The sequence below is a fragment of the Lampetra fluviatilis genome, chromosome 22 (genome assembly GCF_964198595.1).
Source record: "Lampetra fluviatilis chromosome 22, kcLamFluv1.1, whole genome shotgun sequence".
NCBI lineage: Eukaryota > Metazoa > Chordata > Hyperoartia > Petromyzontiformes > Petromyzontidae > Lampetra > Lampetra fluviatilis.
In genome coordinates, this window is record NC_136296.1 from 10,388,372 (window position 1) to 10,415,568 (window position 27,197).

Consider the following 27,197-nt stretch of genomic DNA (forward strand, 5'->3'; position numbering starts at 1 on the left):
CTCAAGCGAGTCATCTTGTTCCTTGCGGGTAAATCTATGTTTGATTTAATTTGTCCCGGAGGGAACTTTCCCATGGCTCAGCAATGACCACGTGAGTTGTCCTTGCCGTGTGATTTAAAACGAATTCCGCGATTTTGGAGTCGATATCGGAAGTAAGGTTGTGCAAGGGTGGCAATGCTCCTCGGTGACGTGCGAGCCTGTCTGGTCTCATTTATCCATAATGAATGAAATGCGGCGGCATAATTAAATCCGGATCACGTGCGGAAGTCATGGTCCCATTACGGAGCGCTCGATTCATTACGGAGCTCCCGCACTGATGCCATCAGCTCGCGCGCGATTGCCTCGAGATCTCCGTCCGAAGCTGTGGCAATTTAACAAAAACATCTGAATCAAATACGGTGCCTGAATTAGTTCAGCTTTTTTAAATATAATTCTTAATCGCAAAACACTTGCGAGGTAGCTTTGACCAAATTAAACTGTTCCATGTGGCTTCTGGAGAAAAAAAAAGATATAAAGCGTGAAAAAAATGTAATTGACATCTGATGTGAAATGTTATTAGTTTACTTTGAACTTGGAGCAGTGGACGTAGTGGCAGACTCAGGGTCTCCTTCGCTCACAATCTGGCCACAGACATCTTGGACAGATTCCCATGTTTCCTAAGATTTAAATATATTTTGTACGAACAACTCCAAATGCCCAGATTTGTGTGAGCCAACGTTTGGAGCGTGGGTGCGTCTTGGCAGTGCCCCTCTCTCCCTAAAGATTCAGCAAATGTCATTTCCCTTCGGACTTCGGTTCAGTCTCTAAAAATCTCGCCGGAAAAAGTTAGTCGCGCGATGCAGGAGGGCGTCAGAAACTTGCGGGATTCATTGGGTCTCTCTGAACACCACCAAAAATATGTTTAAACATTTTTACGAGACACCTCCGCGTGATATTGTGAGTCCGCGATATTATGAGTTCGCGTTTCTCTCCTTTTAACAAAGCGACGGAAATGCTGCTTATGCAGATTACATTCCATCTAAGTACGTGGTAGTCGCACACTTAACAGCAGGCTCAGTACTAAGTCAAGTCGCCATTGGTTGCGTAGATTTAAATATAATCATAGCTCAGCGGGACTCCTCTGATCACACGACGAAGTGTGGAGTGAACATCGCGGATCCTGTCCGGAATGTAACCTACACACCACGAGGAAGGCAATTGCAGCCGGGATGCAACTCCCAGGCAACTCAGAAAACACTCAACAACGCGAGGCCAAAATCCTCCTCGATCACTCCAACTACGGCTTATCCACACGGAGGCAAACATTTCCCAGCGAGAAGCCGGCATGTGGCAGCCGACCTTACCCTCGTAAATACCCGCCCGCGAATGCTACTTTACGAACGGCGGTTTTCAGGTGGTGAGAACCAGAGGTGTGGACTCGAGTCATGTGACTTGGACTCGAGTCATGTGACTTGGACTCGAGTCATGAATTTGATGACTTGCGACTCGACTTGGACTTGCATAACAATGACTTTGTCCCACCTATGAGATGTGGACTCGAGTCATGTGACTTGGACTCGAGTCAGACTCGAGTCATGAATTTGATGACTTGCGACTCGACTTGGACTTGCATAACAATGACTTTGTCCCACCTCTGGCTGAGAACGTCTGGTGCTCTGCACCTCCAACGGAGGCATCCCGCCTACATCCCCACCCACCCCACCCACCCCCCCACCGCGCCTCGCCCGGCCATGTGCTTCGCATTAGACCGCACGGAGCGGGCCCTTGAGTGCGGACCCTGGCGCTGCCTGCACGTGCGGTGTGGTGGCCTCACCGTCCGGGACGCGCGATCGAAGGGCTGGGGCATTAGCAGCGCTAAAGGTTTCAAGGCCGCCCGCCTTATACGGCGTGGACGGCGCGGCCGCGGCATTGGAAATTGTGAAAGGGTTTCCCTGCAGAATGGACATAGAGCCCCCCCGCCCCCCCCCCGAGGAAACTTGGATAATAAATTCCAGGATTTGCATTGTGTTTAGGGGCTGCGTAAAAACCGCACAAAGTCACGTGCTTGCGCCCCACCCGTCCTCATTTCTGGGTCAACATGAGCCTGGGCTTGGGGCCAATGATGGTCATAATTGGGTGCCCCAAGGCACTTGGGTCGAAAATGAATTCAACATTTTTTTTGTTTCTTAAACTGATGGCCAATGGAGGATTGTCGGTGCGCGCGTATTCTGCCGGGCCGTCTGTCTCCGATGCGACTCGCGTGTTTCTGGAAAACAATCTGTCCGCCTTTTGAGACTCCTTTCCGCTGTTCAAGTCCAAGTTCGAAAGTTTTCCTACACCTCCCCTGTCACGTGTCTTCTCTCCCCGGCATTACCGTATCATCATCGCCGTACCACCCTTTCTGCCTTTTACCCGTCTTCCTCTCTTCTAATTTTATCTCATCAATGAAAACTTACCAACGAAATTCTCATTTTTGCCAACCGACCAAAACATAAGATGCCCCGCTCTATTTGCACAACATCTTGGGGTGTTGTCCTTCGTTTAGGCAACAGGCATCCCAAACGCATTTCAGTACGGAATTGTAGATTGTGACATTGTGAACTGGCTCATGCTGATCCAGGGGGGGAGGGGGGTAAATGCTGTAATGCAGCGTGGAGCCAGCACTGCTGAAAGCCTGGATTTGATTCTGGGATTTCGCTGCCCACGTTTAAAATCTGCTTTTCCAAGCTTAGCAGGTTGATGGTTTCAGACAGTCACCAATGACTGCACCAAATTAACAAGACATTCATTGTTGCCACGATTGTAACATATACACACTAGCTGTACTACCCGGCTTCGCCCGGGACTTGGATCCACCACGCCCGGCCGCCTTTGTCTCCCCAGTGGCGATGTTCACACACCACAGCAGTTACTCGTTTTGAGGCTGAGTCGACCTAGGGGAGGCCCAGGACCGGTTGAAATAATCGTCATCGGTGGTGGCCGTGAGCGGGAATCGAACTCGGGTCGCCGGGTTTGTAGCGCAGCGCGCTACCCGCTACACTACAACGCGTGACGCTTCCACGTGCGCGGGTCACGTGACAGATTTGACGTCACAGCTCACTTGCCGTGCAAAAAATATATGCATTATTGAGCTCCCCTCCCCCCCCAAAAAAGGTAAGTGTATTTTTATAATGTTTGCATGGTGTACAGTCTGGAAAGTACCCACATGGCAAATTTCAAGTTTGTTGCATGTCGGGAAGTACGCTAAACATTTGAACAGGCACACATAATCACAATGTTGCCTTCTATATATATGGAGATGTATACAGTATATAACCGGGGGGGTGGGGGTGAAGAGTCAATATCCCACAGATGTACATCGTTGCCCTGCGCACTCCTCCGCTGATCACGTGTCGCGCAACCAGATTCGCGAGACCAATGCTACAGACGGAATCGGCGTTCTTATCTCCGAATGTGTGTTGATGGGAGGCATTACATCGCTCACGTTGCTATCCCTGCGAGGTCGGAATGGAAGTTGCGCGTCCATGTGCCCTCCACATTGTATCGTAGCAGTTAGCGAGACCGCACTGTGAACCAGGCGACCTCAATTTGATTCACCCTCACAGGCAGCATTGTTGATGGATATCACTAACAGGTCCCGGGCCTCCATTAGGTCGACTCGGCCTTAAATGGGTACCCGGTGCAATGTGTGTAAACATCGCCACTGGGGAGACAAAGGTGGCCCGGGCGTCGTGCTGACCACCCAGACCCTCGTGTGCCACCGAGCCGGCCTTAATAGGTGCTCGCTAACAGCACTTGCCGCAGCAGTCTCTTATGGGCTTTATGGGGGATCTTTGTTTTTTGTGTGTGTTCCACATGCCGTGATGGATTTACTGTGAGGAGCAAAATACAAACTGTGCAGACCCTTGCGATTAAATCGTTTCTGCAAAATCGCATTTGAGGGCGTCAGCTGCCTCTGGGAAGGCAGTAACTTTTCTCACATTTGCGGTCGTAAAAAAATATGTATGTATGGAACAAGTTATTTAGGACAGCCCAACATGAATGGTGTACGATGTTACGATGATATCAATGATGGCGAGGATGATCATGATACTATTGAGAATCCCTTCGTATTTAATTTGCTGTTAACCCTCAGAAATGCGACTCGTAGTGGAGCGGTGGTGCAGTGGTTAGCACACTGCGCCGTTAAGTCGGTGACCTGAATTCTATTTTTGGCCACGGTCGACATCATTTGGCAAGCTATGTCATCAACCCTCCCTGACCAGTATGGTGAAGTATGGTCAAATAACCGTTAAAAAAGTGTGTGCTTAGGAACTTCATCCAGCAGTGGATTAACAAACGGCTGTCAATGAGAATTGATCAAATATATTTTATTTTCAGTTGGTGGAACCAGCGGTTCTATGAGTCCAGTGACTTGAAGTTGAATTCCTGGCCACAGTTAAAAGCAGTGACAACTGATATCTGAAACTTGGGCTCGCCGCTTACAAGCGTGGGGAAGTATGGCCAAACAACCACCACGGCATGGACGCAGCACTGGAAGGCACTCATGTAGCAGTGGATTTAATGACCCTGAATTAAAGTAAAAAATAATTTCTGACAACGGCAGAAGGGGCAGGGTTGGGGAGGGGGGGGAACGTGCATTTCGTGGAGCAGCATTATCAACAATAGAACAAATGCACGCGTTGGAAATGAAGTATGAAATTAATAGAAATATCCATGAAATTCCATGGCGTGCGAATGCAAATCCACGTGAATCCCCACTCAAATAAGCATCGGAGCGCTGCTCAACTCCTGTTTACAGCCCTGAGCCAGTGGTGGAAATTCCACGTTCCTATGGCAGCAGCGAGTCTGCCCATAGGACAACTGCTATTGACTTCCCCCGCTAGATGGCACTCATTTTATCGACCCTTGCAGGGATGATGAGCCGAGTGACCCCCCCAAACGAGAATTGAACTCACGACTCTCCGATTGCGAGCCGCCCGTTCAACCGCTGAGCCACTTGGCCGCCTCATGCAAAGGTCCCAAAGGCATAGATCCCCCCTATAGCCTTAACAGAATTTGCGGGGCAAGTGCTGTTAGCGAGCACCTATGGAGGCTGGCACGGCGTTACGAGGGGATTGGTTGGCAGCACCACGCCCGGCCGCCTTCGTCTCCCGAGTTGGCAACATTTACACATCGCACCAGCTACTCTCATTCGAGGCCGACGCGACCTAGGGGAGGCACACGCACCGGTTTAAATAATCGTGACTGGTTGTCGGTGGCCATGGGCCGGGATTCAAACTCTGGGGGTGGCGGGTTCGTGGCACAGCGCCGCGACTCACCGCGACGCGACACTGCGACACACGCACAATGTCCAACAATGGAGTTGATTGCATCCCTTGAGCGCAATTGCACCGTGTCAATGGCGTTCAATGCCAACCTCATGCTTTGCTGCCTTTCTTTCAAATGTTTAGCCAAGGGCACAACGACACTTTTGGAAATATATAAATAAATATGTATAATGCGGGGGCAGCCGGGGGGGGGGGGTTACATTTAAAAGTGAACAAATAAATAACTTTTCCCATCGCGCGATGATTCACACCGCAAAATAAATGGGAACATGTAAAACTGAGACGCCCCCTATTCATTAAAATGTCAGAGTTTTTAAAACGTCGAATCGCACAAAAGCTGTGTACTTTTTAGGCTCATTCATATAAAACGACGAATGTGTAAAGTTTTTTTTTCGGTGGGGGGGGGGATAAAGCGTGCATGCTTTGTGTCCTGAAATGCAGACTTTTTATTTCGTATTTGGCTCAGAAAATGCCTACTGAAGAAAAATGAGACCTTGACGTTTTTTGAGACACGGTCTGAGTATGAAACAGATGCATGACACTGAAAGCCTTCTTCGCTAATGCCATGCAAGCATTATCAAAAAAAGATTAGGAAAACGTATCCCCCCCCCCCCCCCCGGTCATTTTTGGGCGGTTGTCTGGATAAATAGATAATAGATTTCATTCAGACCGTCTTGTTTAATGCGATCCCAGTTGACAGCAAGGGGACATTTTGATCTCATGAATGTCTTCTTGTTAAAGGCTTGTTACGTGATGCTGAGACAATGGTTCTCACAAACAGACAAAGGCATTTCTGGGTTCATTTCAAATTATCGTCGCCACCCCCCCCCACCAATATGGTGACTATTACTAAACGATGTTTTATTTTACCAAGTAAGGCCCACTGAGCAATGCAGCTCCTTTTCAGAAGCGGCCTGGCAATCGCAAAGGATAACTCAACGAAGTGGCTTATCACGTGAAAATGTATAACAGCCGAATACTCTAAACGCACGATTCTAGACGTGGAGGGAAAAATATCCACGCGACCACGGAGAGAGCAAGCAAACTCCACATATACAGGTGTTGTCAGGGTCTCGATCGAAGCCACAACCTCCTGCATACCAGGCGAGGGAGTTAACATCTCGCCACCGTGGCGGCTAATGGGACAGCGGCATCTCTTCCTCCTATAATCAGCGATCGCCGTGTTCACGTTTCCTTCGTCCTGAACGTTTTTCAAAACGCCCCGTTGGCGTTTGTTGTCACGAGGCCACGAAGGTGCGCGTCGCTTTGACATCTGGCAGGAGGAGCAGCAGCTCCGCCCACCACTAAAAGAGATTTCTCACGGGGTGGGCGGGTTTCTGAATAAACCTTGCATCACGATTTGCTGCTTTCGTGACTGCAGGGATTCCTCTTCGTGGTTCTATCGGTAAAGTCACGTAGAAGGGAAATAATGAAATAATAAAAGTTATAAAATAATAAAAATAAAACATAATAAAATAATTCTCACGACGTTTCGGCCACAACGCAAGCAGCCGTCCTTGAGAACGGCTGTTTTATTTTATTATTTTATTATTTCCCTTCTACGTGACTTTACCGAAAGAACCAAGAAGATGAATCCTTGCATCGTGGGCCTCATCTAGGGGCCACTCAGCCCTGAAGTGAGTGACTGTGACGAACTACTGTGGGGATGCTGCACAATGACGGTTGACAAAGCAAACGAACTAAAACAATCTCAGCGCACTTGACAACAACACTGACTTCAAAGAGAGATACTTTTTTTTTATAATTGACGACGTTTCAGCCAATGACCCGTCTTCACAGCACGCGCTACTCGTTGTTGTTGTTGATTTGTTCAGCGAGCACCTGGTGCTCTGCTGCGAACATCGGCACTGGGGAGACAAAGGCGACCCAGTTGTGGGGGTCTCGCAACACCAACCCTCCTGTGCGCAAGGGCTGGCCCTGAATAGGCGCCCCCTAACGACCACTTGCGCCGACTCTCTATCAAGCTCATCAGGGGGAACCCGCGTGTGTGTTCTGTTTGCAGTGGGGAGCGGTGGTGCAGCGGTTAGCGCGCTGCGCTATGAACCCGGCGACTCGAGTTCGATTCCCACTCACGGCCAACACCGGTGACGATTATCTGAACCGGTCCTGTGCCTCAAATGAGTACCTCGTGTGGTGTGTAATAAACATCGCCACTGAGGAAACAAAAAGCGGTCGTGCGTGGTGCTGGCCCACCCACCCCCTCGTGTGCCGTGCCGGCCTTAATAGGTTCCCGCTAACAGCGCTTGCCCCAGCAGTCTGTTAAGGCTATACGAGGGATCTTTGTCTTTGTCTTTTGTCTTTGTTTGCAGGGTGAGCCTGGAAAGACTGGAATTCCAGGGATGGATGGGGAGAGGGGAGGACCGGTAAGTGCGCGCACACCGCGTCACCAAAGAGCAACACGACTGGCCCCCCAGATGTAGCGCGTTCACCGCTTGCGGCGAGGCGATCGCGGTTCGATTCCCGCAGGCCACCCTGGTTAATGCTGCGCTGCGCACGTGTGTCTGTGTATCGACCGTGAGAATACTGCGCACCGCCTGCTTCACAGTGTCCACTGAGATCCCGTGATGTCGTAAGCGAAAGAGTAGGCCATTGACTGTGCGGCGGCTTCAGGGTGCATATTTTATTTAGAAAAATCTTTTATAAAATCACCCAAAAAAATTACTCGTTTGGAATATGCAGTGCATTGAAATCGTCGTGCCTCGACTGCAAAAAAAAACTTGACATGACCCTTCCTGAACAGGGGTCACCGTGACTCGGAGTGTGATGCTTTCCTTGATAAACAAGCAGCACTTAAATTTTGATTTAAAGCTTTCGTGACTGCAGGGATTCATATTATTGGTTCTTTCGGTAACGTCACCAAGAATAATCAGCACTTAATATAGCAATTTTAACAATAAAAGCAGCCATACGTTTCACGAGCTCGCGGCGACCTGCTGTTGTTACCCACGTGTAAACCTTCGCGCAATACGGCCAGAGGAGATACGTCATCTCCGACCCAAAGAGCTGGAACACCGCGACCGGCTCATGTTCGGGATCCATCCCTGAGTCTGAGCCAGCTCTGAAACAGACTCAAAACGTTGCTGCTGCTGTTTTTGTTGCTGTTGTCGTTGTTGTTGTTGTCGTTGTTGTTGTTGTTTCAGAGAGCCCACTTCAACTTGTGATCAATGCGCATCCATAACGGACTCGACCCATAAGAGTGCGCAATAACAAATGTTCTTACTTACTCGCTACCCATTCAGGGTTTGGCGTTTGTGTTCAAGTGACGACACGAATTCATTTGCACCGAGGTCTGGTTACCGGTTATCGCGCAGAGTTGAGTCTCTCAAACGTGGTCCGTTCAAGCGACGTCCCATCGCCCCCCTCGCCGTGTTCTCTTTTAAAACATTGGGTTTTTTTTGTTTGTTTACCAGGCAAGGCTCTACTGAAGCCACGTAGCTCTCTTTTTAAATCCTTTATATTAAGTTCACTTGCTTGCGCGCTTACGACCGTGCAAATCTTTCGGTCGTTTTTTAACCCACTTCCCGTGATCCAATCGAGCTGACATTTTGCACACAGACTCGTTGTGCGTGACAATTTATTTTCGTGAAAACATTTTTCCAAAATTTTACACTTTTAAGGAAAAAATAAATTATATTTAATTACCAATTGCTTAATGGTGGCAGGCAATCATCTGACCCATAGGTGGCAGCCATCTCAAGCCAGAGGACGAGAGGACTCTAGCCACCACGCATATAAAGGATTTATAGTGAAAAACTTTGTTTTTACGGGTTAATTTTTTATTCTTCCAGAAGCGACCTGGCCATCGACGAAGTGGCTCATCGCCATGATCGTAACCACGCGGACGTTTACAGCGGCTGTGAAAAATCACGATCTGCCGGCTCTCTTGTTTGTGGCCGAGTGCGGCTCTGAAATCCGACGCTCTGAGAGCCTGGGTCGGCAACGCGGGTGTCTCTCTCTGGCCGGTGACCCAAAGCCGGCTTCTCAAGCGTGCGGAGAGTTGGCGGATGGGATTGCACATCATGGCGCCCGTTGCGTGCGGATTTGACGTTGTCTCTCGATTCGCCTGCTTCCCCGGGGCGCGTTAGAGAGGGTGAAACGCTTTGTGGTTTGATTTCACGGGCGGGACCAACAACATGCGCTCTTTGTATGCATGCACGTATGTTGAACTTCTTTCGCATCGTACGTAGCCAACCGCGCTAATCGAAGGCGCAGGGCTTATACAACGTGGGCCAGCCAGAGTGGGCAAGGGACATGTGGATGTTGGAATCAGTGGTAGTCCTGGGATGTCGCCTCTTCCGGAGATAGTCACTAACACTTCGTGTGGTGCAAAATGGGCAACGCTCAAACCTCCGTTTGTTCGTTGTGCAGGCCCTGTACTTATTATCTGCGACATCAATGATCTTTGATTTAAAGCTTTCGTGACTGCAGGGATTCATATTCTTGGTTCTTTCGGTAAAGTCACGTAGAAGGGAAATAATTGTTTTATATTTTTATTATTGTATTAATACCCTTCTACGTGACTTTACTGAAAGAATCAAGAATATCAATGATCTTGTTGTTCTTGACGTGTCCACGCAGCACCACGGATCTCGCGTGTAAAATAGCCGGGCAGCTGGCGTCACGGGATCGTCGTGCGTGTAGCAAATCGGTGAAACAATTCACACGTGAGATTTCCTGGTGGAAGTTTTATTTTCTCATGACACAATGCGGACAGCACAATGGGAATGTAATAAAAACAAACACGCAGTCCATGGAATTATAAAAAAAAAACCCCACGGCTCACACTGCCAATTCAGAGGCACGAGCTCGAAGCTTGATTTTCTGACGGGTTTTTTTGTTTCGTTGCGAGTAATGAATTAGAATTTGGCGGTTTCTCAAATGTCGATCCCCCACCCTCGCAGAGCCATCGGGAAGGGAGGCCGCGTTCACGCCTCGGGCTCAGGTGCATTTTGTCTGCGTCTCTGCCTCGAGTGATGGGGGGGGGGCTTCATGAAAGTGCGAGTTTTTGTTTCCGACGGAAAGGTTAAGTGGATACATACATCCCGTTCCGTAAGGGCACACAGTTCGTGTGCGAGCTGACGGAATGAACAACAAAAAATCCCACCTCACTGCACGTGCATACGCTAGCGGGCGTTGTTTGCGCTTTGGTGGTCAGATGGCTGATCGGCAGCGGACCTCTTTCGACTCGATCACTGGGCAGCTGTCCGTGTGGTCACGTGTCCGTCATCCGTGTGGTCACGTGTCCGTCAGTCCGTGTGTCCGTGTGGTCACCTGTCCGTCAGTCCGTCGGCCCCTTTGTAGTCTTTGTGTGTCTGTCAGGCTGCCCATGAAGCTCTGCGTCTGTGTGTCTGGACTTCCCGTTACCCCCCGACCTCCTCCCTTCAATCCGATCACGTGTTTTGAAGATATAAAAGTGTATTTTTAACACGTCGGCTTTCGCGACAAAGATTATTCATAATAGAAATGTCTTTTGGGTTAGATCGCGTAAGTATAAATGTGTCGTAACCCTCCACCACCCGACACATCCAGTAATGTTTGTCACGTAAAGAAAACGCGCCAGTTAGTTGGATGTAATTACCAGCGACACATCGTACTACTCAAATGGTAAATGTTGTGGATTTATTATCCAACACACTGGTGGGCTGAATTAGTAAACTAATTGGTGCGTTGTGTCTTTGCGTGACAAACCTTACTGGCTGTGTCGGGTGGTAGAGGGTTACGACACATTTATACATACGCGTTCTAACTCAAAAGACCTTTCTATTATTGAAAGTGTCTTTTATTTACCTTTTATTCACCTACAAAAGCCTCAACGAGTGTCACGACTCTTCGTTGGAAGGGCCCTGCTACATTGCGGGACATTTGGGCGAATCCCATTATTTGAGTGTGTTGGGGTTTATTTTTTTTTGGGCCTCGCCAATGGGGAATTGGGCCAACATTCCAAACGCATTTTCAAAAGAGATTCGCGTTGATTTCTGCGCGTCGAACACGGCAGCGCGGTCCGCGAGAGGCGTTGCGTGGATTCCCGGCCATCGCGAAAAGAAAACGGAGCCCGATTGATGATGGTTGCATCGTGTTGCAATCGAAACGTCGAATTCTATTATTGTTTAATTTAATTTCGTTCTCCGTGACTTTACCGAAAGAACCAAAGAGTAATTCCCGCAGTCACGAAAGCTTCGAATCTAGTTCGATTGCTTTTGTTTCGAACGCTGCGGGCTCCGTGCGAAAGCAAACAAAACTCAAGTAAATGAAGGCATGCAGAATAAGAAGAAAAAAAAATTTACTTGGCGGGCTGAGGGCCAAGTTAAATCAACAGGAATCTGTCACGTTACGTACCGTGGGCGGGCCCAGAGTATGAATCATTGCAGTCACGAAAGCTTCAAATCTAGAATCACTGCCGTCCGTCTCAGCAGTTTTCACTTCGAATCTCAGAAATTCATCTCACCGTGTCTTTTAAGACGACGCTTTCCGCCCCGCACCCTTCCCCCCGCTTATCCACCGCGAAGATTGTGTGCAAATGCACAAAGTACATCGAACTCTCGCAAAAAAAATTAACAAAACAAATTTGGCACGGTAAGCAACTGGGGGGGGGGGGGGGGGTGCGCTTTGCAAGTGTCTCCGAGCCAAGGGTGCTGGGCTCAGCGCTTGCACACGCGCGTACGGACGTGCGTTTGAGCTTCGTGTCGCGACAGCGCACATGGCCAACCCGTGCCTCGACGGTGGTGCGGGCTGAAGCGATTGGAGTCGGCCTCGCAAGCGGTGCCCGGGAACACGCTGGGCTTGGACGAGTGGTGGCGTTGGGAGGCAGCCACTCGATCCACCATCACCCCCCTCGCCCCCCCCCCCCCACGGCGATTTATTTCCGCCCACACCACGGGCCCCCCCCCCTCGCAGCGACGTTTAAATAGACAAGTCAAACAAAGATAACAATGAGTTTGATTTTTTGATTTAAAGCTTTCGTGACTGCAGGGATATATATTCTTGGTTATTTTGGTAAAGTCACGTAGAAGGGAAATATTAAAATAATATAAATATAAAAAAATATTGCTTTATATTTTATATAGGGAAATAATAAGATAAAATAAATATAAATTGTTTTTATTGTTTTATATTTATATTATTTAATGTATTGCTTTATTATTTTATTCTTTTTTTATTTCCCTTTTACGTGACTTTACCGAAAGAACCGAGAATATAGTGAGTTTGATCTTTAACTCGCCGCCGCTCTCTAAGAGACTGACTTGGAGACGAGAGGAGGAACCACATTCTCTCCCCCCCAACCCCACCGCATCAAAGCTCTGCAGTCCTCTGTATATGAAGGTGTTGTCGGTCGATCAATGATGAGCCTTTACGTGTGGGAGGAACCCGGAGCACCCCGAGACAAACCGCACGTGCGAGGGGGCAACACTATATCCCATACAGCAGGGGAAGACGATATCAGTCTGCACTTTGCTGTACCGCCTTCTCCTGGCGGTCCGTCTGCTTCACCTCGACTGTAAGTCTGCCTCATCTCGATTGTCAGTCTGCTTCAACTGCGACTCTCAGTATGCTTCGCCGAGCTGGTGGTGCAGGTGGTGCTGGTGGTGGGGATGCTGCCACGTCTTCCCGAGCCGAGCGCTCCCTCGTGATTGATGTCCCCCCACCAGCTCGACTCCTCGAGAAGTGGGGGCGATGTTGGGGCTGTCTGGGTTGGCCGGGAGGGATCCGGGACACCCCCGCGGCTCGCAACTTGTTTGCGTTGTTTTATGGGTTTAATGTTTATATTTTGTTTCCCCTTCGCTCGTAACTCAAGCGCTTTGTTTTGTAAAAAAATATATATATATACATCGATGCGCGTTGCAGAGTGTCGCTAACGCGCCCAGCACTCGTGTTGGTGGGTTTTGTTTTGTTATCAACAACAACAGCAAACAACGTAAACCATTTGTTGGCGTAGGCGTTGTGCCCGTCAGCTCGCAGACTTTAATCGGACACTTCAAAAGCAAAGGAGCTGAACCTTCAATTCTCCGTGGTCGTCGATATATATTTGAACGCATGGCTGTCAACTCCTTATCAGCGCCCTACGTTATTACCCACCAATTCAGATCTTAGTGGTCACCACGTGCCTCTGAAAATCTCAACGTTCATCCTACAAAGTCCCATCACAAGGGAGAAACACAGATACATTTTTGTGCCCGTATTGAAACGGCTGTGTGCTCCGTATGAACCTGAAAACTCAATTTCCCTGCAGAAGAATACGGGGTAAACCGTCGGGTTTGACAGCTACGCGAACTGAAACTCATCCCCGGATAAGGAGCTTAAACTTCAGGAACTGAAACTCCAGTTCCTGAACAAGCTCCGCTCAGCACGTGCAACGAAACGTCGGACATTTGCCCGGACGAGCCACGCCGAGTCTCAAGACTCTACACCATTGGAACCTCATTTGCCAATAAAAGAAATATGATAATTGTTTTTTTTACCCTTCTATCTGGCAACAAAATGTGTCAGTTTTGTTGCCAGATAGAAGGGTAAAAAACCAATTATCATCTCAAGACTCTCTTGCAGCAGGGAAAACTTCCCTGCTGAATCCGAGACGTTGTTGCCAAACCAACTATTGAGTGCTTTGGCTTCACGCGGAGCAAAATAGAGAGAAAGTACAAATAAATAGACTCAACGGGCGCACTCCATGGGGGTACCGTTCATAATCACACGCGGAGATTTATAATCATGTAGTTGTTGTTGTTGTTGTACTGAACTGCCAATGTGGCCACCTCTCAGATGGCCAGGCGTGTACACACACACGTGTACACACACAAACGTGTACACACACACGTGTACACGCACACACGTGTACACGCACACACGTGTACACGCACACACGTGTACACACACACACGTGTACACACACACACGTGTACACACACACACGTGTACACACACACACGTGTACACACACACGTGTACACACACACACGTGTACACACACACACGTGTACACACACACACGTGTACACACACACACGTACACACACACACGTGTACACACACACACGTGTACACACACACGTGTACACACACACACGTGTACACACACACACGTGTACACACACACACGTGTACACACACACACGTGTACACGCACACACGTGTACACACACACGTGTACACACACACGTGTACACACACACACGTGTACACACACACACGTGTACACACACACACGTGTACACACACACACGTACACACACACACGTGTACACACACACACGTGTACACGCACACACGTGTACACACACACACACGTGTACACACACACACGTGTACACACACACACGTGTACACGCACACACGTGTACACACACACACGTGTACACGCACACACGTGTACACGCACACACACGTGTACACACACACACACGTGTACACACACACGTGTACACACACACACGTGTACACACACACACGTGTACACACACACACGTGTACACACACACACGTGTACACACACACACGTGTACACACACAAACGTGTACACACACACGTGTACACACACACACGTGTACACACACACACGTGTACACACACACGTGTACACACACACGTGTACACGCACACACGTGTACACACGCACACGTGCACACACACACACACGTGTACACACACACACACGTGTACACGCACACACGTGTACACGCACACACGTGTACACGCACACGGTACACCCACACAGGCAGTGCGCCTCAACACGAGCAATGTTCTACGAATTGAAACGCACTTTTGTATAAACACAAAGACAAATATCCCCCGTGTAGCCTTAACAGACTTGTTGGGGCAAGTGCTGTTAGCGAGCACCTATGAAGGCCGGCACGGCACGCGAGGGGGTGGGTGGCCAACACCACGCCCGACCGCCTTTGTCTCCCTAGTGACGATGTTTTACACACCGTACAAGGTACTAATTTGAGGCTGAGTCGACCTAGGGGGGGCCCAGGACCGGTTTCAGATAATCGTCACTGATGTTGGCCGTGAGCGGGAAATCGAATTCGGGTCGCCAGGTTTGTAGCGCAGGGCGTTAACCGCTACACTACCGCTCCGCGCAATTTGCACACACACATTACACACACACATCACACACACATTATACACACATTATACACACACACATCACACAGACATCACACAGACATCACACACACATCACACAGACATCACACACATTACACACACATCACACACACACATCACACAAACACATCACACGCACACATTACACACACACATTACACACACGCATCACACAGACACATCACACACACGCATCACACAATCACATCACACACACACACACCACACACACACGCATCACACACACACATTACACACACATCACACAAACACATCACACACACACATTACACACACATTACACACACACATTACACACACGCATCACACAGACACATCACACACACGCATCACACAATCACATCACACACACACCACACACACACGCATCACACAAACACATCACACACACACATCACACACACACATTACACACACACATCACACACACATTATACACACATTATACACACACACATCACACAGACATCACACACATTACACACACATTACACACCCACACATTACACACGCATTACACACACACATCACACACACATCACACAGACATCACACACATTACACACACATCACACACACACATCACACAAACACATCACACGCACACATTACACACACATTACACACACACATTACACACACGCATCACACAGACACATCACACACACGCATCACACAATCACATCACACACACACACACCACACACACACGCATCACACAAACACATCACACACACACATTACACACACACATCACACAATCACATCACACAATAACATCACACAATCACATCACACACACACACATCACACACACACATCACACACACGCATCACACACACACATTACACACGCATCACACACACACATCACACACACACATTACACACACGCATCACACACACACATCACACACACACATCACACACACGCATCACACACACACATCACACATACGCATCACACACACACATTACACATACGCATCACACACACGCATCACACACACGCATCACACACACGCATCACACACACGCATCACACACACACATTACACACACGCATCACACACACGCATCACACACACGCATCACACATACGCATCACACACACGCATCACACATACGCATCACACACACACATTACACACACGCATCACACACACACATCACACATACGCATCACACACACGCATCACACACACACATTACACACACGCATCACACACACGCATCACACACACACATTACACACACGCATCACACACACACATCACACACACACATCACACACACGCATCACACACACACATCACACATACGCATCACACACACACATTACACACACGCATCACACACACACATCACACATACGCATCACACACACACATTACACACACGCATCACACACACGCATCACACACACGCATCACACACACACATTACACACACACATCACACACACACATCACACACACACATTACACACACACATCACACACACACATCACACACACACATCACACACACGCATCACACACACACATCACACACACGCATCACACACACACATTACACACACACATCACACACACACATCACACACACACATCACACACACGCATCACACACACGCATCACACACACGCATCACACACACACATTACACACACGCATCACACACACACATCACACACACACATCACACACACATCACACACACACATCACACACACGCATCGCACACACACATTACACACACGCATCACACACACACATCACACACACACATCACACACACACATCACACACACACATCACACACACGCATCACACACACACATCACACACACGCATCACACACACACATTACACACACACATCACACACACACATCACACACACGCATCACACACACACATCACACACACGCATCACACACACACATTACACACACATAACACACACACATCACACAATCGCATCACACACACGCATCACACACACACATTACACACACACATTCCACACACGCGTGGGGCATACAATAAGTTTGATGACGTGGTCCATGTTCAGGACCGGCCCGGGCCGCGATCGCCTTCCCATGGCCTCAGGAGCTCCCTCACACACCCACATACGCCATGCCACACCATGCTTTTTTCACGAACTCTTTTTCCCTTTTGCTAAAGCAACCCCAAAGTTACTTTCCTCTCTCTCCATCACTCACTCATTCACTCTCTCACTCACTCTCTCACTCACTCTCTCACTCACTTTCTCACTCACTCTCTCACTCACTCACTCCGTGCCATCGCCCCAGCCAAACGCAGCCGCCCAGGGCTCTGTTCAAACCGCGTCACCACCACCCACCACCCACCCACCACCACCCACCACCACCACCCACCACCACCACCCACCACCACCCACCACCACCATCCACCACCACAATCCACCACAACCACCCACCACCACCCACCACCACCACCACCCACCACCACCACCACTCACCACCATCACTCACCACCATCACCCACCACCCACACCCACCACCCACACCCCACCACCCACCACCACCACTCACCACCACCCACCACCACCATCCACCACCACCATCCACCACAACCACCCACCACCACCCACCACCACCTCCACCCACCACCACCATCACCCACCACCCACCCACCACCACCCACCATCACCACCCACCACCACCCACCACCACCATCCACCACCACCATCCACCACAACCACCCACCACCACCCACCACCACCTCCACCCACCACCACCACCCACCACCCACCCACCACCACCCACCATCACCACCCACCACCACCCACCCACCACCACCACCCACCATCACCACCCACCACCACCATCCACCACCACCATCCACCACCACCATCCACCACAACCACCCACCACCACCTACCACCACCACCACCACTCACCAGCACCATCACCCACCACCCACACCCACCACCCACACCCCACCACCCACCACCACCACCCACCACCACCACCCCTTGCCCAGTCACCACTCACCACCACCATCACCCACCACCACCACCCACACCCACCACCCACACCCCACCACCCACCACTCACCACCACCATCACCCACCACCACCACCCCTTGCCCAGTATTGTGCTGCTGCTGCCCTCTGGTAGGGCAGCGCCTTGCCCAGTGTCGTTCGTGATTTGGAGCAGGCGGTGCTGCGGTTCGAGACGCGTCCATTCTCTCTCTCGCTTTCGGTTCTCTCAATTATCTCCTGAAACTCCTTCGTTTTGTCATTCCCTTGGCCAACTCTCTTTGTATCTATTTACTTATTTGTGATGTACAGCGCAAATAAGTCGATAGAAAGTGCGCGTTATCAATGTCGTTTATCGACATTGTCGTCTGGCTCCTCCAAACGCGCCGTGAGTTAGTCACGTGTTGCGTTCGCATCTTGCGGTTGAGTGGTGGCGCAGTGGTTAGGGCGCCGCACTCCCTACCTGCGCATTCTTGAGTTCGACTCCTGAACGCGGCTAAAGTCAGTGGCGGCGAGCGACAGCTGCACACACAGGGAGGGACCAGCGTAAAGTATTTACCTTCATCGTGGAGACAGACGAATAGAGTTCTTCTCACGTGCATATATACCGCCACCGATGATGTTACACAACAAGGCACAACTACGAGTTTGTATACAATGTACTATAAAGACAAAGATCCCCAATATAGCACTTTTGGGAAAAGTGGTTAGCGAGCACCTATCAAGGCTGGCACGGCACACACATGTGTGGGTGGCCAGCGCCACGCCCGCCCGCCTTTGTCACCCCAGTGGCGATGTTTACTACACACCGCACCGGGTACTCATTTGAGGCTGAGTCGACTTAGGGGAGGCCCAGGACCGGTTCAGATAAATCGTCGCTGGCGTTCGCCGTGTGATGTGTGTGTGTGATGTGTGTGTATAATGTGTGTATGTGTAATGTGTGTGATGTGTGTGTGGTGTGTGTGATGCGTGTGTGTGATGCGTGTGTGTAATTAGTGTGTGTGTGTAATTAGTGTGCGTGTGATGTGTGTGTGTAATGTGTGTATGTAATGTGTGTGATGTGTGTGTGTAATGTGTGATGTGTCTGTGTGTGTGTAATGCGTGTGTGTGTAATGTGTGTGTGATGTGTGTGTGTGTAATGTGTGTGCGGTGTGTGTGTGTGATGTGTGTGTGTGGTGTGTGTGTGTAATGTGTGTGTGTGATGTATGTGTGTGTGGTGTGTAATGTGTGTGTGTGTGATGTGTGTGTGTGTGATGTGTGTGTGTGATGTGTAATGTGTGTGTGTAATCTGTGTTGTTCGCCGGGGTTCGTAGCAGCAGCAGCAGCGTAGCGCTCGACGTTCCGCCACCGCTTCCACCCCCGACGTGCGCGCAGGGCGCGGTCACACAACGCCGACGGTTCAACACGGACTGGGTGGGGGGGTTGTCACTCGCCCCAGCTGTGAGTTGCCAAAAAAGTAACAGCAGAATAATCGTCGGCGACGTCTCGCGAGAGCTGTCACATCGACGGGCGCGTCATCAGCGCGGTCCAGCACCGACTGTCACGTGCCTGTCACCACCACCACCACCCCTCCCGTGCCCACGTGGGTTGAATGGTTGTCTCACTGGCGTAGCAACGTGTCACAGCAACCCACTCTGCCCTGCCAACCTTCGCGCCTCGCGCGGCTTCAAGAGCTCTCGCTGCCCGGGCTGTTCTTTGAAGAATTTAATGAGGGCAGATTTGACTCCCTGGAAACCAATGTGGGGTAGCAGCCGCTGGCGCTTCTGGGCTCGGAGAAGCCGTTGCTGGAATCTTCCAGCAAGCCTCGTCATGGCTGTCGTAACATATACATGAATTGTGGGTGACTTGTCGTAAAAATCAAGTGGCGGAATTATTCCCGGTACTTAATATTATGGATAAAACTGGTTTATTTTATATTCCGCTGGTCATAATATCACTACTCATTTATCTTGCTGGATTGCATAATAATGCTAAATCAATCAATCATCGTTATTATTAATATTTTTTTTATGAGGCCCCATTGCTGTGTCGGCCGTGGGGGTTGTCTGACCATACTTCACCGCGCTGGTCAGTGCGCGTTGGTGAAAGAGAGGACTGGTACGAGTGCTGATGGATGGTATTCCTCCATGCCCACCTGTGCACGCGTGCGCGTTGCGTAACGTCGTGGGTAGGTTGTTGTTGTTGTAGTTGTAGTTCGTCCTTCCACTGCACCTCCGATTAACACGGTTGGCTACGTACGCTGCGCATACATGTCAACCCCTTATCAGTGCCCTACCTTATTACAGACTAATTCAGATCTTATTGGTCACCCCGTGCCCATTATAAATCTCAACGTTCATCCTACAAAGTCCCATCACAAGGGAGAGACACAAACAAATAGACAATTGTGTTTTGCCCGTATTGAAACGGCTGTACGCCGAATGGACCTGAAAACTCAATTTCCCTGTACGAGAATACGCGTAAACGGTATGCGTTGACAGGTGTAGGTGCGAAATAAGTTCAACCCTCCGTACGTACGCACAAAGGAGCACGTGTGATCTTGCTTCTTGTGGGGCGAATATCGCGGAACCTTGCAAAGCCTCCTAATATATATTTACTCCATGTAGTTGTTTTAAATATGTATAATGCGTTCACGATCAGCTTCAGCCATGCTCAAGTCCACCGCTGGAGCGACGTCTCTCCCACAAGCCGCCGTCACGCCCCGCGATCCTGTGGTGTAACAATCCGCCCAGCGCCGTGGACGTTCACCGAATTCGCCACTCCGTCTCCTCCCGCGGACGAGCTCTCGCTCTCTCTCTCTGTCTCTTTCTCTCTCGCGCGTTTTCGACTCTTCGTTTGGCGAGTGAGGTGGAGGGCCACAATTGATTCTGACATCGTTCCAGCCGGCGGGCTGCGCCACCGCTCCGACCCCATTCCTCCACCCCCCCCCCCCCCCCCAAGAAGCCCATTCATTGAAATGTTTTCTTTTATAACGCGAAACCAAAATGCTGGAACAGAAAAATTTAATAAATTTGGGTCGTTATTCAAACGTGGAATTTACGGTGCGAATACGCCGCCGCTGTAATGGGATAACACGTATTTATAGAGTGGGTAACAGAGTCGCAAGTGTTTTTGAGCGTTAATTTTCCGTGTTGCTTTAAATTCGACACTCGTATAATTTGCGTCCATTTATCAACGGCAATGCCTTTATTTACATATATGGGTGAGTGTGGTGGGGGGGGGGAGGTACTAACTTGCAAAAATCAACGAGAAGGGGGCCCGTATTTAAGCGCCACAGTCTCGAGGGAATGTACAACTGATGCCGACCTCGGCAACACCTAACTACACATTTGGGTCGGGGCGTCGTTCCGCCACCGGTCCCTGGCACAGCGCGCACGGCCAACTCCGCGAGAAGTCGTGAACGGCGCCGGATGAATCTGCATTCCACAAAAAAGCCAAGGTGGGTGGCTTTGCTTTTGATTTATAACTTAGGCATGAAGGGCTTATGCTATTAGCCTCGGCAAAACTAAAAAGAAAATCAAAGCGATTTCCTGCTCAAATGAGTAATGAGGTGGTGGTCACCCCCCCTCCCCCCCCCCCATTTAGAGTCTTTGGTGGAAATTCCACATTCCTACGGTGTGGAAAGAGTCCATCCATAGGACACAAACAGTATTGACGAACCCACAAAGTGGTACTTATTTTATCATCTGCCGTGAGGTGATGGGTTGAGCCAACCTGGTCCGAGATCCTGAACCCCCATCCCCTCTCTCCCCCCACCCATGCCAACACCGCAGTTAGTCCATCGGCAGGTCACCTGCGATGGAGGTGAAGTGTGGGCACTCCCCACCACTTGCGAGATTGCGGAGCGTGGAAGAGTAGGCCAACTCCTCTCTAGCGGGATGTTTTCGAGAGCTCCCCGCGGTGCCGGGAGAACGCTGTTCTTTACTTCGCCGTCATCACTGGACTTCTGCCGAGAGCGGCCCTTTTTTTCAATTTAATATTCATGTTTTAACCGGCGCAAAGGAGTCACTCAGGAACGGACCCCCTCGCAACCGTGTCCAGTGGGCCTGCCGGGTGTCCACCACCTCGGTCCGTTATTCCCCCCGTTGGAAGCGCTTCGCTCGCAGTCTCGTTCCACTCCGCAGAGTCGGTCTCATTTTGCAGCAACGCCGCCGTTGTTTCCGTTGTTGCTGTTGTTGTCGTTGTTGTAGTTGTTGTTTTACAAACGAGAGTGCTCGAGGCGGCGTTTTTCTCGCGAGTGGCATCTTGGGTGTGATGTCGCGCTCTGCGCAAGTCGGTTCTCGTCCGACGAAACAAACTCGACGTATTGTGTCAACGGTTGGCTCCGCACGGTTTCAAGTTTCAAGTTTCATGTATTAGGTATAGCCCTGTGAGCCATTCGGCTCTTGAATCGGGTGCAACCGCAACAACAAAAAACAAAAACATGATTTAAAAAAACATCTTAAAGTGCGAAATGCAAAATAATGATAGTGACGTGCACAACTTTGTCCATCCACAGCTGGATGAATATGTCTCCATCCCGTGTGGTGGACGGGGCGGGGTTATCTGACCGTACTTCCCCGCGTTGTGAAGGGATTGGGGGGGGGGGGCACACAGTCCGTGCGGATGTCACTCGCCACTGGTGTTAGCCGCGGCCAGGAATAATCGCACTCCAGTTGCTGGACTCATAGCACTTGTCCCATCGCTACCCCAGTAGCCAACATCACCGAGTATAAATCTCCACGTCGCCGCACGTGATCCCCGCTTGGGCGGAGCAGCGAAGTGCGGACTTCGCCTCCATCCTAACAGTCCCGCCGCGCCGATTTCGTGGTCCAAGCTCGCGGAGTTTCGGTGTTTCTCCGCCCGTTCGCGTTCGGCGTAATGGTGCCGTGCTCGCGTCGTGTTGCAATAATTAAAGACAACTAAGTAAATCCCGGTTTAAAGCTTTCGTGACTGCAGGGATTCATCTTCTTGGTTCTTTCGGTAAAGTCACGAAAAGGAAAATAATGAAATAATAAAAATTAAACATAATGAAATAATTCTCACGAACCGTCGTGAGAATTATTTGTGAGAATTATTTTATTATGTTTTATTTTGACTATTTTATTATTTTCCTTCTACGTGACTTTACCGAAAGAACCAAGAAGACAACTAAGTAACTCAACTAATCCCCTCCGATTCCTGCATACACGCAGAAGGAGGTTCTGTAGCGTAGCTCAATTCAGACCAAAGCGACATCTCGCCTTTCCATGCACAATATTAACCCGGCAGCATTTGTCCAGTATGTTTAAGCTAACACTATCGGGACAATGTTTTGACCTCGTGGGTCTCCTCGGCAGAGTCCGTTCCACCGTTTAAAAAAATAAAAAATAACATTCCACTGTCAGAGATTGCCAGTGTTGCTTCTGAAGTTGTGAGTTATTCACTTCCTGCCTCATTCTTGTTTAGCTTTTCCCCGCGTTTCGGCGGCGCTCACTCGGAGACGCGCTTTAAAGTTCCCCGTTCAGCTCTGCAGTTGTCTCCTCCCCGCTTTTCGTACGGTCACTCCATGTGACAACAATTAACTGTGGCAGAACAAAAAAAACACACACGCACGCAGAGCACACAATCGAGCAATGGTCAGCGTAGTAGGGCATCTGTGAACGCGAAGATGTGAAAATGTTCCGTTTTATGGGGAGAGACGCTTTCAAATGTGGGAATGTGGGAATGTGATGTGTGGGTTACGGTCTTACTTCGCCGATTTAGGGCCATTTTGCATTGAACGAGATGCAACACAACACTGCGCTTTGTTTAAGAAACCCATGGAGGTGCAAAACGTTGTACGATCCATACTATCGGTGCTTTTTTTGTGTTAGATCGCGTAAAAAATATAAATGTGTCGTTAAACCCGCCATCGCCCGACGCAGCCAATTAGTAAGGTTTCGTAAAACAGAACGTGCCAATTCGTGACTGGTACAGCACTAACCGGTGTGTTGGAGAGCAAATCCACAACATTGATAATCGGAGTACGACGTTTCGCCGGTAATTACAACCAGCTTCATCAGGCGACGGACAGATGTGTGTCCAACGGCAGCCTAATTCAGAGCAGCGGCGTCTGCATTGCTGTTCGACTTGAATAACTCACAGCGACGTTATCACATCAAATTTACTAATATTTTCCACATTGGTTAGTTTCGATTGTATATTTTTGTTATTCACCTGAGGACGGCTGCTTGCGTTGTGGCCGAAACGTCGTGAGAATGATTTTATTATGTTAAATTTTTATTATTTTATTATTTCCATTCTACGTGACTTTACCGAAAGAACCAAGGAGATGAATCCCTGCAGTCACGAAAGCTTTAAATCGAAATTTATTTTTGTATATTTACACAGTGTTTTGTTTACATACCGTAGCCTCATAGCTTTGAAGTGTAGTGCCAAAATATACACTCCAGAGGGAGCCATATCGAGCTCCAGGTGACAGGAGGTAATAATTGGAGGACTTAAATCTTGCACCTTCATCATCTGCTTTGTTACGTAAGGTAAAACAAATTGTGCCTAACCGTTAAGCGTATGTTAACAACAGCAAAAAAAACCACGGCTGCCCAGTCTTGCCACGCATTTAGCAATACGCAGAGTAATGAACACAACACGTTAGCTTTTTTTTACATTGTAAACTAAGGATTGAAGCGAATTGCTACTACGTTGTAACGCTGGGGTGCCTGGACTTGCGCTCTCCACCACCACCACCATCTCCACCACCATCTCCACCACCATCTCCACCACCATCTCCACCACCTCCACCACCATCTCCACCACTTCCACCATCACCTCTACCACCACCTCCACCACCACCTCCACCACCTCCACCAACATCTCCACCACTTCCACCACCACCACCTCCACCACCACCTCCACTACTTCCACCACCACCACTTCCACCACCACCCCCACCACTTCCACCACCACCACCTCCACCACTTCCACCACCACCACCCCCACCACCACCTCCACTACTTCCACCACCTCCACCACCACCCCCACCACTTCCACCTCCACCACCACCTCCACCACTTCCACCACCACCACCTCCACCACCACCTCCACCACTTCCACCACCACCACCCCCACCACCATCTCCACCACCATCTCCACCACCTCCACCACCCCCCCCCCACCACCACCTGCACCACCCCCACCACCTCCACCACCACCACCCCTGCCTCTGTCCACCTAGCCCAGCGGTAATAAACACCGCAGTTGAATCGATCGGCGGCAGGTCGCGTCTCGCGTGGATGCTCCAACCCATCTCCCTGGATGTGCGTTGAAGAGCAAACCCAAATTCCACTTCCAGAGCCCCCACTAACGGAGGCGCCCTTCCACCAGCGGTGGCGCGAGCGATTGCAGGGGCTGCGCTTTTGCCTTTTAACTGACCACGTGGTGATTTCGGCCACCGTGTGGGTTTGTACATTCCATTCAGTTGTGTTCGTTACCGAAGTTGCTTTGGAATCAGTTACAGGTTCCTGACTTTCAGAACCGGTAACCTGCTCGGTAAACGGTTACCGATTATCGTTCAGCAACCCAGTGCTTGTAAATAATAACAATAATGGGTTTTTGTCAGCCCTTTGTGAATGCACTGCTGGATGAAGGCCTCCCCTATGCTGTGTCATTTGCCGGGCTTTGTTTTTTGGCCGGACTTCACCGCGCTGGCCAGCGGTGTGGGTCGATTGCCGGAACCCTCGTCCCGTCGAGATGTCACTCACCGGCTGATGCTTAACCACGCTCGGAAACCTGGGGCTCACCACCCCTGTCACATGTACCGTGCTCTGAAACGAAGACATTATTTTCGTTCGTCCTTGAGCCTAAATGTGCTACGTATTATCGATAGCATTTAATACCCAGCCCCTTCCGTTACCTCCACGATGGGTTTAGGGTCATCTATAAACTCAGTTTCTGTCACTTGGGTTTATGTTTTTTGAACAGCAACAATCGCACGGCACTTTCAGCCAACTCCACGTCAGCCAAAATAAATTGACTCCAGAAAGGGGGGATGGCGCGGGGGGGGGGGGGGCTGGGGGATGGGGGGCCGGGGTGGGGAACTGGAAAAAGAAGCCTCCCATCGTCCCCTATACACCACGGACAAATATAAATTAAAGGCGCAGCCCTGCAAGTTTCTGCTCAAGCCACTGCTGGTGGAAGAGCCTCTGAAGGGTTATATTTATTGTGGCCTCCTCTTCCATGCTTGCCAGACGCCTTGGAAGAGTTGGGAGCACCCACAACGTACCGCGCGACACGCGGCCTGCGTTCCACTAACCGTGGTGAACCCATTCACGCCACCGGGGGAACAGAGGCGTTGGCGAGATGTTAACTCCCTCGCCTGGTGTGCAGGAGGTCGTGGGTTTGATCCCGACCCTGACGCCTGCTGCTGTATATTTGGAGTTTGTGTGTGTGTGTCTCTCTCTCATCACCATCACGGTGGCTAGGAGATGTTAACTCCCTCGCCTGGTATGCAGGAGGTCGTGGGTTTGATCCCGACCCTGACGGCTGCTGCTGTATATTGGGAGTTTGCGTGTCTCTCTCCACCGTGGCCGCTTGGATTTTTCTCCGGGTCCTCCGGTTTTTTCCCCCAAAGTTAGAATCAACAACACACGTTCAGAGCATTGATAAGCCACTTCGTTGAGCTATCATTAGTGTGCAGGTCTCTTGTGTAAAAGAGCTACATAGCTCAGTGGGCCTAAACATTCGTAGTTTAGATAAAGGCG

The 27,197-nt window shown here is 49.9% G+C and overlaps 1 protein-coding gene across 1 annotated transcript in view; it reads left to right on the top strand.

Moving 5' to 3' along the window:
* Positions 1-27,197, top strand: part of LOC144938519 (uncharacterized) — a 97,437-nt gene that overhangs the window by 28,905 nt on the left and 41,335 nt on the right. Inside the window, exon 8 of the mRNA XM_078866410.1 lies at positions 7,640-7,693. Coding sequence (XP_078722536.1) covers positions 7,640-7,693 — 54 coding nt within the window. The remainder of the gene's footprint in view (positions 1-7,639; positions 7,694-27,197) is intronic.